Source organism: Pieris napi, chromosome 14 (assembly GCF_905475465.1).
Source record: "Pieris napi chromosome 14, ilPieNapi1.2, whole genome shotgun sequence".
NCBI lineage: Eukaryota > Metazoa > Arthropoda > Insecta > Lepidoptera > Pieridae > Pieris > Pieris napi.
This window is the reverse complement of record NC_062247.1, coordinates 2,333,602-2,347,341: the sequence shown is the minus strand read 5'-3', so window position 1 is coordinate 2,347,341 and position 13,740 is coordinate 2,333,602. Positions and strand designations below refer to the sequence as shown.

The window sequence follows — 13,740 nt, the reverse complement described above, 5'->3', positions numbered from 1 at the left end:
GTATTTGTGCAATTAACCGAAAATTATGAAAAAGGCACTAAATTTACACCCAAATTTGCACAAAAAACTAAATTTTTTTGATGAGTCTTTATTACGAGTATTGCATCTTCATTTGTTTTTAATACTATATTTAGTTTAGTTAAATATTGAATTTAATTCCCAATAGATAAATCATTGAACTTGTCCTTCACGATCAGCTAGGTAACCAACGCAGGCGCTTCTCGCGGTCATTCACCGATTGTCTGTCTCACTTCTTCGTACGTAACTTTCTTTATGAAAGAGACAAAAAATCCTTAAGGCATTCCCTTCCAAAGATCTATTGAAATGATAAAATATTGTGACAGGAACTTGTAACCAGAATACAGTATACCAGAGTTTCCTGAAATGCGAGTGTTGTGATATTTATACGTGCAATTAGACGAATTTTATAACATGTATAAATAATTTAATTAGTGGAACGCAAAAAAAATATTTATGCTAATTTAATAGTTACTCAGAAGTATATCTAACAGTGACGAAATTTTTAAATGGGTCTTTAACCAGTTTACTTTGCTTACAATATTATTATAGAAACTCGAGCTTTCGTCATAACAACAGTCGTGGTCAAGATGAGTGAAATTATAGTTCGTTTAATCAATTTTGCTGACGGTACACAAAGAATGCAAAGTAAAAACGAAGCTGACGTCACCATCGACTCCCGCGCCTCGTTTACAGTTACCCGCGAGTTGTGCCTCGCAAGACGTTGAACAAGTGAAATTATTTAAAACCTAATAGATAATAGTTATAACATGTCAAAAATATATAATCTTTGAGTGCGGAAAATGTTGTGTGTTGTGTTGTTGTGTGTGTCTTAAAAGTTGACAAATTGTAGCAATGTCTGTGAGTCCAGAACCAAATTCTACTCCAGGTTTGTTTGAAGATATCTACTGTTTACTGTTGTATGAGAACTTTCAAACAAAACTCAAAATTTGAATAAAGAACGCCATCGGTTTTGTTTATGAAGTACTGTGACTACAATACTTTAACTATTCAGACTAAAATACTTTTGTTGCGTTGATGACCATCTCATATTACTATACTAGAAACGCATTTACCTTATTGCTATCAGAAAATAATTTATTGGTGAATAGTTTTCAAAATTTATGCATATTTAGTAAGTTTTAGAATCAGCTACTATCTATCTTTCAAACCCCTAAGCGATAAGGGCTATCCACTCAAATTTTTTTTGTTTTTATTTTTTTATGATACAGCATACAAAAATACATTCAACTCCTAAATTTACCCCTCTACGATCAATTCCTATTTTTTATGATTGTAAATACAAGTTATTTTTGTTGAACTAAAACAATGCTTCATAGATATAATATACATGGCAAAACTACGTTTGCCGGGTCACCTAGTTTATAATACAAATAATAAAGCCTTGATTATATTTCCATTTCAAACCTGGATATGTGGATATGGACCCTTCTTGCGTAAAGGCCTCTTCCAAACCTTTTCTCTTTGCCAATTCAAAAATCATATACAGGTAACACAATGTACACTTATGATCGTCAAAAAAAGAAATGTATATGAAATGCTTCTAACTTTACATTTAGTGCCAGTTCTCAAATCAAGGGCGTAGAACGGAAGAGAAGAACTGGCAATAAACTCTTTATAATCGCCATGTTTTTTTTACACAACGCAATAGTCTGCCAGTATTTTCCTGCTATTTCTATCAAGTCATCAGCATACCTTCTTTTTGGCGCACTTCTTTAATCGGGTGGTTCTTTCCATTGTGTTTTATTATCCATTTGTTGTCCAGATATGGTGTTATATGCAACCAGCCCAAATTTTTGTCTATATTCTGATGTTTGTTTGCATATACAATCAATCCTCAAATCTACGATCTACCTAGTAACTTATGTTTACTTACTGGATTGTTTGTTACCCTTCTATGTCAATCTAGAAACCATAGTCTTTTACTAGACTCTCTCTAGGTTTTTTAGGTAGTTTTGGTTCTGAAAGTTAGCGTGCGTGTTTCTTCTAAGCGAAATTAGAGAATTAATCAATAAAGCTTTCATAAATTTAACAAATACTTAAATGATCCTAATCCTTGGGATTGATTTGCTTCAGTTCAAACAATTTATATGACTCAAAGCGAGCGATTAAAAAGAGTGGCGGAAAGTCTTGCCAGTTCTTCTTGCCCGCTCTACGCCCTTGACTTGAGAACTGGTAGTAAATGTAAATTTACAATTAATTTAACTTATTTTTTTGACATTCATAAGTGTACTTGTTTAACTATATGAATAAAGATCTTTTGAGTTTGAGTTAAAACACCACCATCCATATTTTTTATGAATGACACATATATTTAATTTAACACGCAGTTTATAATACAACCAGTATGATTGTAGAATCTTTCAGTTAAATCACATCTATTTGTCGTCCAATGCCGCTATCGGAGCAAAATCTTTCATTTCCGTAATAAGACGGCTACCTTAAATAGTTTATTTCGATTTTGATACTAATTTTGGAATACTGTTATAATCAATTTATTTCTAAACCGAATCCAAAATGTTCTTAATATTTATCTTCATATTTTGCATGTATTCACGGGATTAAAACTGGCTGTGGTTTTTAAGGGATGGATTGGATTATCGGCGATAAAATGATTATTTTGGGAAGGTTGACTTGTACAAAGTTGCCTTAAAAAATATAATATGACTGCAGCTAAGTTACTTCAGAAAATTATACGATGACCATTTAAAAGATGCTGCCACTTAAATCTTATTCCAATAAACACATATATAAGACAGCATTGAAAGGGCCCCTTTCAATGCCCCACAAAAAACCAATTTCTTATGTGATTGTGAATGATCTAATATATTATAAGATTTTTTTTTAATTTAAGGCCTTGTCAAAATAGTGTAGGATATTATAGGAAATAAAGAAGTTATTATTATAAATATAAAAAAAAATATTTAAAAAAAAAACTTTTTTAAAAATATATGTGTCAAAATATAATTAAGTTTACTTTGTTCTTTTGCAAGAAATAAAAAGACTTTTTATTTTATTTATACTAATGTACTATCTAATACTTAACATAGTCTCTAGAATTTAAATAGTTTACGTTGCCACTCTAAATGTTTAACTAAAATAGCTCAAAATCCGCTTATAACTTGACCTTCACTGATTTACCGAGAATTTAAGCGAAACATCTCTTCTAGTTCTTCTTTTTAAATTTGGAACCTAGGACTAATCGTATTAAATGTGAAAGCGAAAATAGCTAATTACTAATTACATATTACATTTTAATTACATTACAAACGCAAAGTGTTGCACAATAATCTAATTACATGAAAGTAATTAACAACTGAGGATTACATTTCTTTTCTTGTACTTTGCATATATGCGGCATGAATAGCTTCGTGTATACTTCACAAGTTTTTACCTACACTTTTTATAAGACCCCTAATAGCAACTAATAACCCTAGCACGCGATTGGGCAGATCTGTGGCCTAGAAAGTATACAGCAGGGGAGTGTCTTTTCTCCCCTTTCCTAAAAAGGGATTGTATTTGTTTAAGCTAGATCTGGTGGGCTTTGCGTCTTCCACCGGACCTGGGTGATGTACAAATCAATTACAGCCTTTAATCCCATAAACATACATACATCCGTGGAAATTTTATTAGAACTTCTAAAATGCATATTAAAAAATATATTCTCTTTACTGATAAAAGTTTGACAATACAAGTCCACGAGCCACTTAACAGGTCTCCTGGGAGATACGACCTCCAATTGTTAATAAAATTAGTATACTCCGCAAAGGCCGGCAACGCACCCACTAAAATCGGTGTCCATGAGCGGCCCATATGTTCATTTTCACCCTATCCTATATTAAAAAATTGTATTTTGCAGGTGTGGTAGAACTTCGCGAAGATGTCCCACTAAAGCAGTACCATACGACAGCTGGTGGTCTCTGCGCTGGTGGACCCCGGATCATCATTGGAGCGTTTGCCACTCTAACAGTCGCTGTAACAATCGCCCTCATCACTCAAATATATTACGGAGACTACCAAGTAACTTAAGTACATAGATGCACTTTTTACTATGCACTATTTTATAAAAAATAAAATATGTTTATTATGGAATATAAGATATCACGTATTATATCGGCAAAGAAGACAGAGGGTAGGCCGAGATAAAGCCGGCGTAAAAATCTCTCGGTTCTCTTTTAAAATAGCAAATCATCAAACAATAATAATCATCAATATTTTAAAACAATTATCGCAAATTAATTAGAAGTAACCTGTCTAGCACTAGTCCCAGTCCCTTTTATCAACTAGATAATCGTTAACTTTAAAGTAAGCCTTTTTACACAGCTTTTCTTTAATAAACTAAAAAAAATATAACTAACAATAGGTAATACATTAAAAATCTAGTTGAATGTCCTGTCCCCAAAATATTTTCCATATAAAATGGAAAAAGAAATCAGTTCAGTTTTCTGATAAGTAATTTATTGTCAAACCAAGAATACAATATTTTATTATTAATAAGGTCTTTTTAGGAGGCTGTAGCCCCGGTTTTCCTCCCCTAAACACATATCGAACGTATAATTCACTTACCATTAGAATATCAAAGTGAAAGAAGCGTCATATTATATACATCAACAATCTAATATTTGCAATTAAAACAAAACAATGTCTTAAAGTCTTTTTTACATTTTCCAGCGCAAGCAATATCTATATTAAATTAATCAAATCTTTTACTTTACTTCTGTAATACTCGCGTAAACCAATACATTTGTTTTGTAACGACGACTCATTGGTCTAGTGGTTAGTACCCCTGACTACGAATCCATGCGTCCCGGGTTCGATCCCCGGCTGAGACGAACATCGATGTGATGAGCATTTGGTGTTGTGCTTAGGTCTTGGGTGTTTAAATATGTATTTATATGTCTATCTATCTATAATATGTATGTATATCCGTTGCCTACTACCCATAACACAGCTTCACCAGCTTAGCATGGGACTAGGTCTATTGGTGTGAATTGTCTTTAAAAAAAAATTGTTTTGTAATGTCAAAGTTGATATGTAAAAAATTCGTTAATATAATATACGTATATATAATATAATACGTGTGTATACAGTATAATATATATTATATAATAAGTCTAACAATACTATTTCAGGTTGTACCTCACGGCTCCGTCTCCTCATCTGCAGCAGAATGCAGCAGTATCGGAACCAGTATAATGAGAGCCGGTGGCCGGGCTATAGACGCTGCAATTGCGAGCTCATTTTGCCTGGCTGTTGTAGCGCCGCATAGGACATCGTTGGATGCGTAAGTAACGGCTTATTAAAACAGCTATAGTATGTTTAAGCCTTGCAACTGTTAGGGTGTAAAATCTATGTCAGCTATTTGTTACTTAATAAGGAATTAAAAAATTGAAATTATCGTTTAGACTTTCCATTCCGAATAAACAAAGTATTAGATTTTTTTTCCTTTACACATTACAAATTATCACTAGAATTTAATTTTTGTCAATGTCTTGCCTTGCGACGCCGGCAAAGATCTTTAGTAGTTTTCAAGCCATTACATAAACCCACAGGAGTTGCAGTTGCTGCAATAATACACAAACAAATATCAATAATATTGCTTCTAAGACATTTAGTACTTGATTTAAGTGCCATCTATTGTAAATAAACCGTAATAATACCTACAAAATTATGTTAGGTTTAATAATATTGGTTTGAGCGCCATCTGTTAGAATATAGTTGAACTAATACAAATTCTTGAAGCTAGTGTTATTGTAAGTCCGTACCGCTTAGATAGATGGTAGGGCATACTTTGTTTCACATTTTAAAGCACAAGAGCTTGATTTTTATAACTCAATTATAATGTTAATGTTATTTTACTCATTATAATTGATATAGTTAATTAATACTCTACATCTAAAGTTTTACAATATGCAGTGTTTTTAAAATTTGTCTCGAGAAAACATTTTACTTATCCTTCTAGATTTAGTTTAACGCGAACATTGCTTGCATTTTTGGGTTTGCAGGTCTATTACAATTTAAAATTTCGTTAATGCTACGACAATTTAATCTTTTCAGAGTTTATCAACTAATAAATATTTTTTCAGGAGTGGATCACTTCTATACTGGGAATATCGGCGTATGCCATATCTCCAGCCTGCTGTAATGGAATGGGGCGGTATTCGGAGCTCACTAGACCCGAACCCTGTACCAAGATTGGTGTTAGGACTGGCGGCATTACACGATAAGTACGGGACAATGCCATGGCCGAAGTTATTACAACCTGCTATTGATTTGGCAAGGTTCTCAATTTCTTTATTTTATATTATATTAAGTGTAAGTGAAAAGCGGTTACATGCCTCAATTTGATTGTTGTCTGTATCAGAATGCTCAATCTGGATTAATCATTTAACCTGAACTTAGAACATAATAGTATAAGATCCCGATATACAACGACCTTCACCGAGATGCTTATTTAATGAAACGTATTTTATATTTAATTTAATATGTCAATAAATATAATCCATATGGGTTGCCTAGCAAATTTCAGTCCAGAGTATGTTTAATTAATATTAAAACCTTTAAGTGTACCTTTAACGCTGGCAGCATTTCCTCGCTGTATTGCGATACTTATTCGTTGAGCGAGGAAAACACCAGCTCTGGGGTCACCGGTTCTATCTACCAGACGCCATCTTAAATCTTTAATTAGCACCTGTGCACTTGAAAACAAGAATCTCAACTCCGAAGGGAACAAAATCGAAGTTGGAGGAAAGACTTATTGGTCTTAATGTTGATGTTAAATTTCCAGAAACGGCTTCAATATATCAGCGGGGCTCGCGATTGCCAGTGCTTCGCAATTATCGCCCGGATACGTCGCAGGCACATTGCATACTGAACCACTTCTAGCAGATTACTTGCAAACATTACAACAGAATAGTAGTGCCGGTGAGTTACTCCTGCTACTCCAATATAAAATAGTCCGGGTAACTTAAAATTACGACGAAAGCTTTTTATTTATTCTAAATTAATGGTATCATGAACATCCCTATAACTATACTAACTCAGCTTAAACCGAAATATCTGGGTTATACATTGAAACAATAATTTGGGTTGAAAGATCCTCTATAACAAAATATTATCAATGAAACATATACACAAGTACGTTTCTCCTATACTCCACATTTTGTTGGGGCTATACCTCATAGAACATTAACGTAGCCTAATAATAGGATGTTTTTCAATTTCATTCATTTATAAGTAGCCTTAGTGATAAGGAAATATATTCAAATTGAGATATGCGAACTTGAATTTGTTTCGCCTAAATATGTATTTTTAGTAGCTTCATACCAACATATGGTGCTATGCTACGCTATGCTGTTAGCTTTACCGGCGTAAAAACCTTAGAACTAAGTATGCAAAATTTAAAAATTATTTTTCCAATTTTTCTGTCCGTAAAAACCTTCGGAGTTCAAGGAATAAATAAAAAATCACTCGAACTGGTCCAGCCGACTTCGAGTTTTGTGCTTGGCATTTTGCGATTCATTCTTATTTAATTAAGACTTCATTGTGGCAATATTTAAAGTCAATAAATAATAATATTAAAAATACACAAGTGGGAGAACTATAGTGTGTGTAGGTATTGTCTATAATATACTTGATCATATAGCAATTATATCATCTGGAGGTCGTAGGTTTGATCCTCGGCTGTGCACCAATGGACTTTCTGTCTATATGCGCATTTAACATTCGCTCTCACGGTGAAGGAAAACATCGTTAGGAAACCGGCTTGCATAAGACCCAAAAAGTCAGCGTGTGTAAAGCACAGGAAGCTGATCACCTACTTGCCTTAAATTGACTAATTAACATGAATTAGATACAGAAATCTGAGGCCCAGACCTAAAACGTTTTTAGCGCCACTGGTTTATTTATTGTATTCTTGACTATATATTTAGACATTTTAATGAATATTGTAGAACTCTGCGCATCGTGGCTCTGTGAGAGCTCCGTTGTATCAAGTACTGTGGGCACAGTGCGAGCTGGTACCTGGCGAATTTGGGCTGGTTCTGCGGGTGCGAGGGCAGCTATTGCACTCTCAACAGCTTTCGAACCTGCTCCGCTATCTTCTCTCGAGGCGTATCATAGGTACTCCCTTACACTTTCTACCTTATAGTTTGGTCTTGGTATATTCGACAGCTTCATAGGAGATGTGCATACCTTATCATGTCGCGTGTCAACGGATATTAACTGACTATGATCTGCCCAATAAGTTTATTATGGAAAAGAGAACTCGTGTCTATGCACACTTGGTCTATAATATCGCTGATATAACAGTCTGAACCAAGAACTGGTTCGGAAAACTTGTACCTATACCTATACATCGCCGTGAATTTAAGGCTTTTAAGAATATATAAGAAGAGAGTTAGATTTTAATAGCACATAATCCATATAATGGACATTTTTTTTATATTTTGGAAATAAATATAGCCCACTTCTAAATATTTTTTGTGTGGGTCTTTTCTCTTAATTAGAGACAAATATCAAAGAAATTATTTTTGGGTCTAGAAAAATTTAATTGGGTGGATGGCATCGTACTTTAAAGTATGTCATTTTGCAGGGTAGTAGCTAGTCTGCAGTCTCAAGCAATATCAGCAGCTGATTCATGGCCTAGTGGTGTTGCATCTGGATTAGCTGTAGTGGATTCACAAGATACATATGTTGCTCTAGTCACGTAAGTTTATTTATTATTCGCTAGACTAATTAGCCCACTTAACATACAAGAAAGGCTTCTTGTATGGCGTCTGAAGGTGCTTTAATAAGGCTATTAAAGCACCTTCAAACGCCGCTCTAGATATTGTATAGATACCGGCAAACATCTTGAACATTAAACAAGGGAGTGGGGGAAAGTTTGCGCAGTGCGGAACACAAACGTCAACTGATTTAGCAATCACGCGATAGACAGTGATTCCTAAAAATCGCTTCTGCGCAGGCAAGGACATTTGTTCAAGATGTTTGCCGTTATCTGTATCATATATAGAAATATAAATGATTTATTGCCAGTGAAAAAAACTAGTGTATTAATTGTTTACGTCTTTGCGTCGCATTCGTACGCGCATTACGCAAAAGCTACAAATTTGGCAACATACATCGTGTACCGGTAACCTGTGTATCACCTATACAGATAACATATTGCTACCATCACTTAAAGTTCTTAAGATGTATGTGTTATTTCCTTGATTATTATATTATATTAGCTTCTGTAATAAAATTAAATTATAAAAATTAAATTAAATTATTATTCAAAGAAAATTAAAACAAATTTATAAAGTTTGGTCCCTGTGGCAGTGTACCTTTGACGCTGGCAATATTTCTTCGCTGTATTGCGATACTTATTCGTTGAGCGAGAAAAGCACCAGCTCTGGGGTCACCGGTACTATCTGGTATCAACCAGGCCCCAACTTAAATCTTTAATTAGCGCCTGTGCAGTGTGCACTTGAACCCCACGGCCGTGTCTACTCATCTGGAAGTAATCAATATTTAGGTCCAAGACGTAGATTTACATTAATTACGTACCTCGAACGAGAGTTCCGTTGGACAACTACCAACAAATTTCTATGTCTAATGTAATTATAAAAAAACTATAACTATATAATTTATACATTTATATTGTAAAATAAATATTTGAAATTTAACTTGATTCTTCTGTCCATGCCGTCTCCTCTCGATACAATTTTGTAATGTTTCACAAGTTATACATTAATTGTGTGTCTCCATTATACACAGTTTTATTTGGCACACCTTACAGTGGTTTATCGGCCCCCTTTGGTTCGGGCCAAGACACATTATCCGGATGGAAACAAGACATTCCTTCCGCTCCGCTTGATCTAGCGCCAGCTATTCTCGTCGACGAGTTTGTTTGTGGTGAGTTATTTTTGTAAATGAACATGCAACTGATATTTCAGTTGCTGAATAAATTAATTATACCACGACTTTTATTTCGATTCCACATTTGACATTAGCTACTGTCATTTTGTAAAATAATGATATGAACGTAGCGTATGAGCGTAGTGATGAACCCAAAAATTTATAAACAATCGCGATTTATGTTTATGTAATCATAATATTGGTGTGCCAATTAAAGACTAAATTATTGATTTTTATTTAAATAAATACATAGTTATTTATTAATTAGTAACCGCTGCTTTATTTTATAAAAATTTAATATTTTTCATGTTCCTTCATGATCAACTTTTCTATTCATTTCACACACAATTATTAAAGAAAACTCTCAGATCCTTAGTAAAATTAATCGTTATAACAAAATTATCCGTTAAGAAATATTTAATTTCCTGATATACTTAGTTTCTATTAAAGTAGTAGTTGTTTAGATATACTACTATAAAACAGAGGAATCGATCCGGAAATATTCCAATTCCGTATCGAATAATTTCGCAACGTCACTATTTAGTACTTGTCATAACGTTGCAACACTGAAATTGTCAAATCTGGAATCGAATTAAAAGTTTTAGTATATATTTCCAACCTTGATAATTGTTATTTGAATTTCTGAGAAGTGTCTTTCCTTTATATGGTTTTTTAACGTTCACTGAATGGAATTAAAAATTAGGTAAATCAAGGCGTGGCCAATTTCCATATTTTATATACCAGACACAATTTAGTTATTAAATCTGAAAACTGTTTATTTCCCCTAATAGCATTTTCTTTACTAGTATTTAACCCTGACACAAATATGGCATTCGATAGCATGCTTAGAAAACTCCTAAGTGATAAGGGGTGTCCACCCCAAAAAAATATTTTATTTTTTGGAAAGGATTTTTTTTATTATGTGGCATTAAAAAATACATATAACCCTTCATTTTCACCCCTCTACGATCAACCCCTATTCTTCATTAGAGAAAAATTCACAGAACAACCTAAAAGTTTTCATTCCGGAAAACATAATAGTCTCTGGGTAGCATAGAAAAATAGCTAGGCTAAGTAAAATCACATTAAAGAGAAACGAAGTTCGCGGGGGCAGCTAGTATTAATATAAAATATTTGGTTTGAATAACACCATGTTCAGCGTTTTTTGTTATTTCAGGAACTCGTTATATAATGGGAGCGGAATCTCTATCTGCATTAGCCCAAGGAGCGGCTACAGCGCTTATGGACGGGCCTTTGAACATCGTGGAAGCAGTGGAAAGCGCTAGAGTTGCTGTGGAAGCTGGCGGATCCCTTGCTTTAGAGCCGGACAGAATATTGTCTCCAGCCGCTTTAGCAACGCTGTTAAAAGGTCCACCGCTTAACGCCACGCTTCCACTTGCGGCACTAAATTTAGTACAGCAAAGAAGCGATGAGCTTCTGTCACATGCTGATAGTCGTGGTGGAGGCCTCGCATCCAGATTTTAGTGTAATGAGATTAAATTATTAGTTTTCAGTTTTTGTTTTATTTGGGCATTGTAAAGTACGTTATAAACATTACCAGACTTAAGTATATTTAAGGTTTTGGTAGCTCGTGCTGTTTGAAGTGAAAACTTCCTTAGCGGCGTTGTACACTTTTTTTGGAAGGGTAAAAAAATTTAAGCTCGCGTCAGGTCACGTGTCCTGATCGAAAATTCGTAAGATGGATGTTTTTTAAAGGAATATGAACCTTCGTTATATATAGTTACGGTTTTAATTCATTTGTCTCTTTCCTCAGATACATTGATGCATGTGGAATTGGACCTTAAGTCAATACATCAAGGTTTAAATTTGCGAAACGTCTAAAGCTTTATTATTAACGATTTGGTCACACTGACGCTAATAAAAAATGGCATCTTAAAAAATAGTGAATTTTCCTAATTGAATTATTTAATACTAATTTAATTATTTTGTGTAGGTTTCGTAAGACGGATGGAGAGTAGACAGCTGGCGCGGCGTATTTAATGTTATATAAATTATCATGTTTGTGTACGATAGTGCAATAAATAAATATTGTAACCTACCACATAAATTATAGTACTTTTATACTGATAATTAAAGCAATTCGTGCAAAATTATTCCCTAACCATTCCAAAATATAAAAAATGCACCACGTTACTATTTAAGTTTTCACCTCTGCCGGCACTCCCGGAGTGCAACCCGTCGTTTTCTTTTTATAGAACAGGGGTTAACAGGCAGGTGGTTCACCTGATGTTAAGTGATACTGCCGCCCATGTTCACTCTCAATGCTAGAGGGCTCCCGAGTGTGTTGCCGGCCTTTCAACAAACTAGCGATCTGTGGAATCGGGGGGGGGGGGTCTTCCCTCGGAGATACGACCTCCAAATGTTCAAAAAGCGAGTCTACTCCTCCCTCAAAGGCCAGCAACGCACCCACTAAAAATGGGTGTCTATGGGCTGCGTAGACTGCCCTTTTTGGTCGACCCGCTAGCTCGTTTGCCTCGCCCTATTATAAAAAAAAAATTGGTACGCTCTTTTCTTGAAGGAACCAATTTCCAAAATTTCGACCTAAGTCGAATTGGTTTGGAAATTTTTCAGCAACTGGTTCCACATAGTGATGGTGCGCGGCAAAAACTCTCTGTCAAAAAAAAAACGCTCAGTTGTGGAACGACGGACGTCGAGGTGATACGGCTAGAATTTCGCATTCTGCAGCTGCAGGTATTAATCCGAACCACTCCTCTGAACACTCTCCATGGTAAATCCGGTAGAAGATACAGAGTGACCCCACTTCTCTTCGCAACGCCAAGGGATCAAGCCGCTCGGAGAGGGAGTGGTCGTCGACGATTCGAACCGCTCTTCGTTGAATAATTCGCTTCGCTAATTTCGAACTTCAAAATATATAAATGAAATAATTGTGCTTGATAGTCAATTTGATAACGGCTACATATATAGGCTTCGCTAATAAACTTTACTAGGTAACATCAGGCTGCTTGCAATAGGAGCTAAACAGGAATAGTAACTGTAAAAATTTCCTTTCGTTTCCATAAACGGAAAAGTTTCTTCCTCGAGAGTGTCAGGTAATGTCAAGATAACTTTATTCATATAGGTAAACAAGTACACTTATGAACGTCAGAAAAGAAGTTAAATTAATTAGTGTTCGCTGTGTACCTTAAAACGTATTTAGTTACGCACTAATCCTCCTGATGGAGGTTTTCTCTCGAAATGAATTTTGACGGCACAATATTATTTTTAAACCAAATAACCATTGACATCATTTGAATTAAAACAATATATCGTTATTAAAAAAAGTCCGCAATAAATTAGTCAAGCGCGTATTTACGATGTGCACGCGTATCTAAAAGAATTCTCACAACTTTATAATCATGTATTACTATCGTTAAATACATATTAATTGTTTTAACACGAATAGTCGCATTACACGTGCCAACGCATTATTTACTACGAAATATTTGCTATTCCTATCACTGCAAGGCTATTATTTATTACTATACATTGTTATCTATTGCGACGTGTCTTCAGTGTTGCCATTATTCGCGTATTTTAATTTTAGGGAGATTTAAAATAATATTATATTTTTACTGACACTAAGTCACGCTAACGCATAAAGCCCTGGAGGTGAATTAAATAAATAATAGTTAAAAAAACTAAAAAACACGCTTTTAAAGCACATCAAACTAAAAAGTGAAGAAGTGTTTTTGTTCATTACCATTTTCAGCCTAAATTAGGAATTATTTTTCACTTTTTAGCTTGATGTGCTTTAAAAGCGTGTTTTTTATTTTTTTTAAC

The 13,740-nt window shown here is 34.5% G+C and overlaps 1 protein-coding gene across 2 annotated transcripts; it reads left to right on the top strand.

Annotated features, from left to right (window-relative positions):
* The first annotated feature begins 657 nt into the window (after positions 1–657).
* On the top strand, positions 658–11,452 carry LOC125056209 (glutathione hydrolase 6-like). 2 transcript variants are annotated; one of them, XM_047659216.1, is made up of 9 exons: positions 658–907; positions 3,899–4,059; positions 5,172–5,323; positions 6,126–6,320; positions 6,827–6,963; positions 7,992–8,160; positions 8,633–8,746; positions 9,821–9,936; positions 11,117–11,452. In XM_047659216.1, exons 1-9 carry the CDS (start codon positions 874–876, stop codon positions 11,422–11,424), a joined length of 1,386 nt encoding a protein of 461 aa, XP_047515172.1. In that variant the 5' UTR covers positions 658–873; the 3' UTR covers positions 11,425–11,452. The 2 variants fall into 2 exon arrangements, with proteins under 2 accessions (XP_047515172.1, XP_047515173.1); XM_047659217.1 differs by lacking the exon at positions 658–907 and having other exon boundaries at positions 3,942–4,068.
* The last annotated feature ends 2,288 nt before the right edge of the window (positions 11,453–13,740 follow it).

Coding starts and splice junctions, on each gene's coding strand:
- LOC125056209 (XM_047659216.1), top strand. CDS start 874: ATGTCTGTGAGTCCAGAACCAAATTCTACTCCAG. Junction 4,060..5,171: donor TATATTACGGAGACTACCAA/GTAACTTAAGTA, acceptor ATACTATTTCAG/GTTGTACCTCACGGCTCCGT. Junction 6,321..6,826: donor CCTGCTATTGATTTGGCAAG/GTTCTCAATTTC, acceptor TTAAATTTCCAG/AAACGGCTTCAATATATCAG.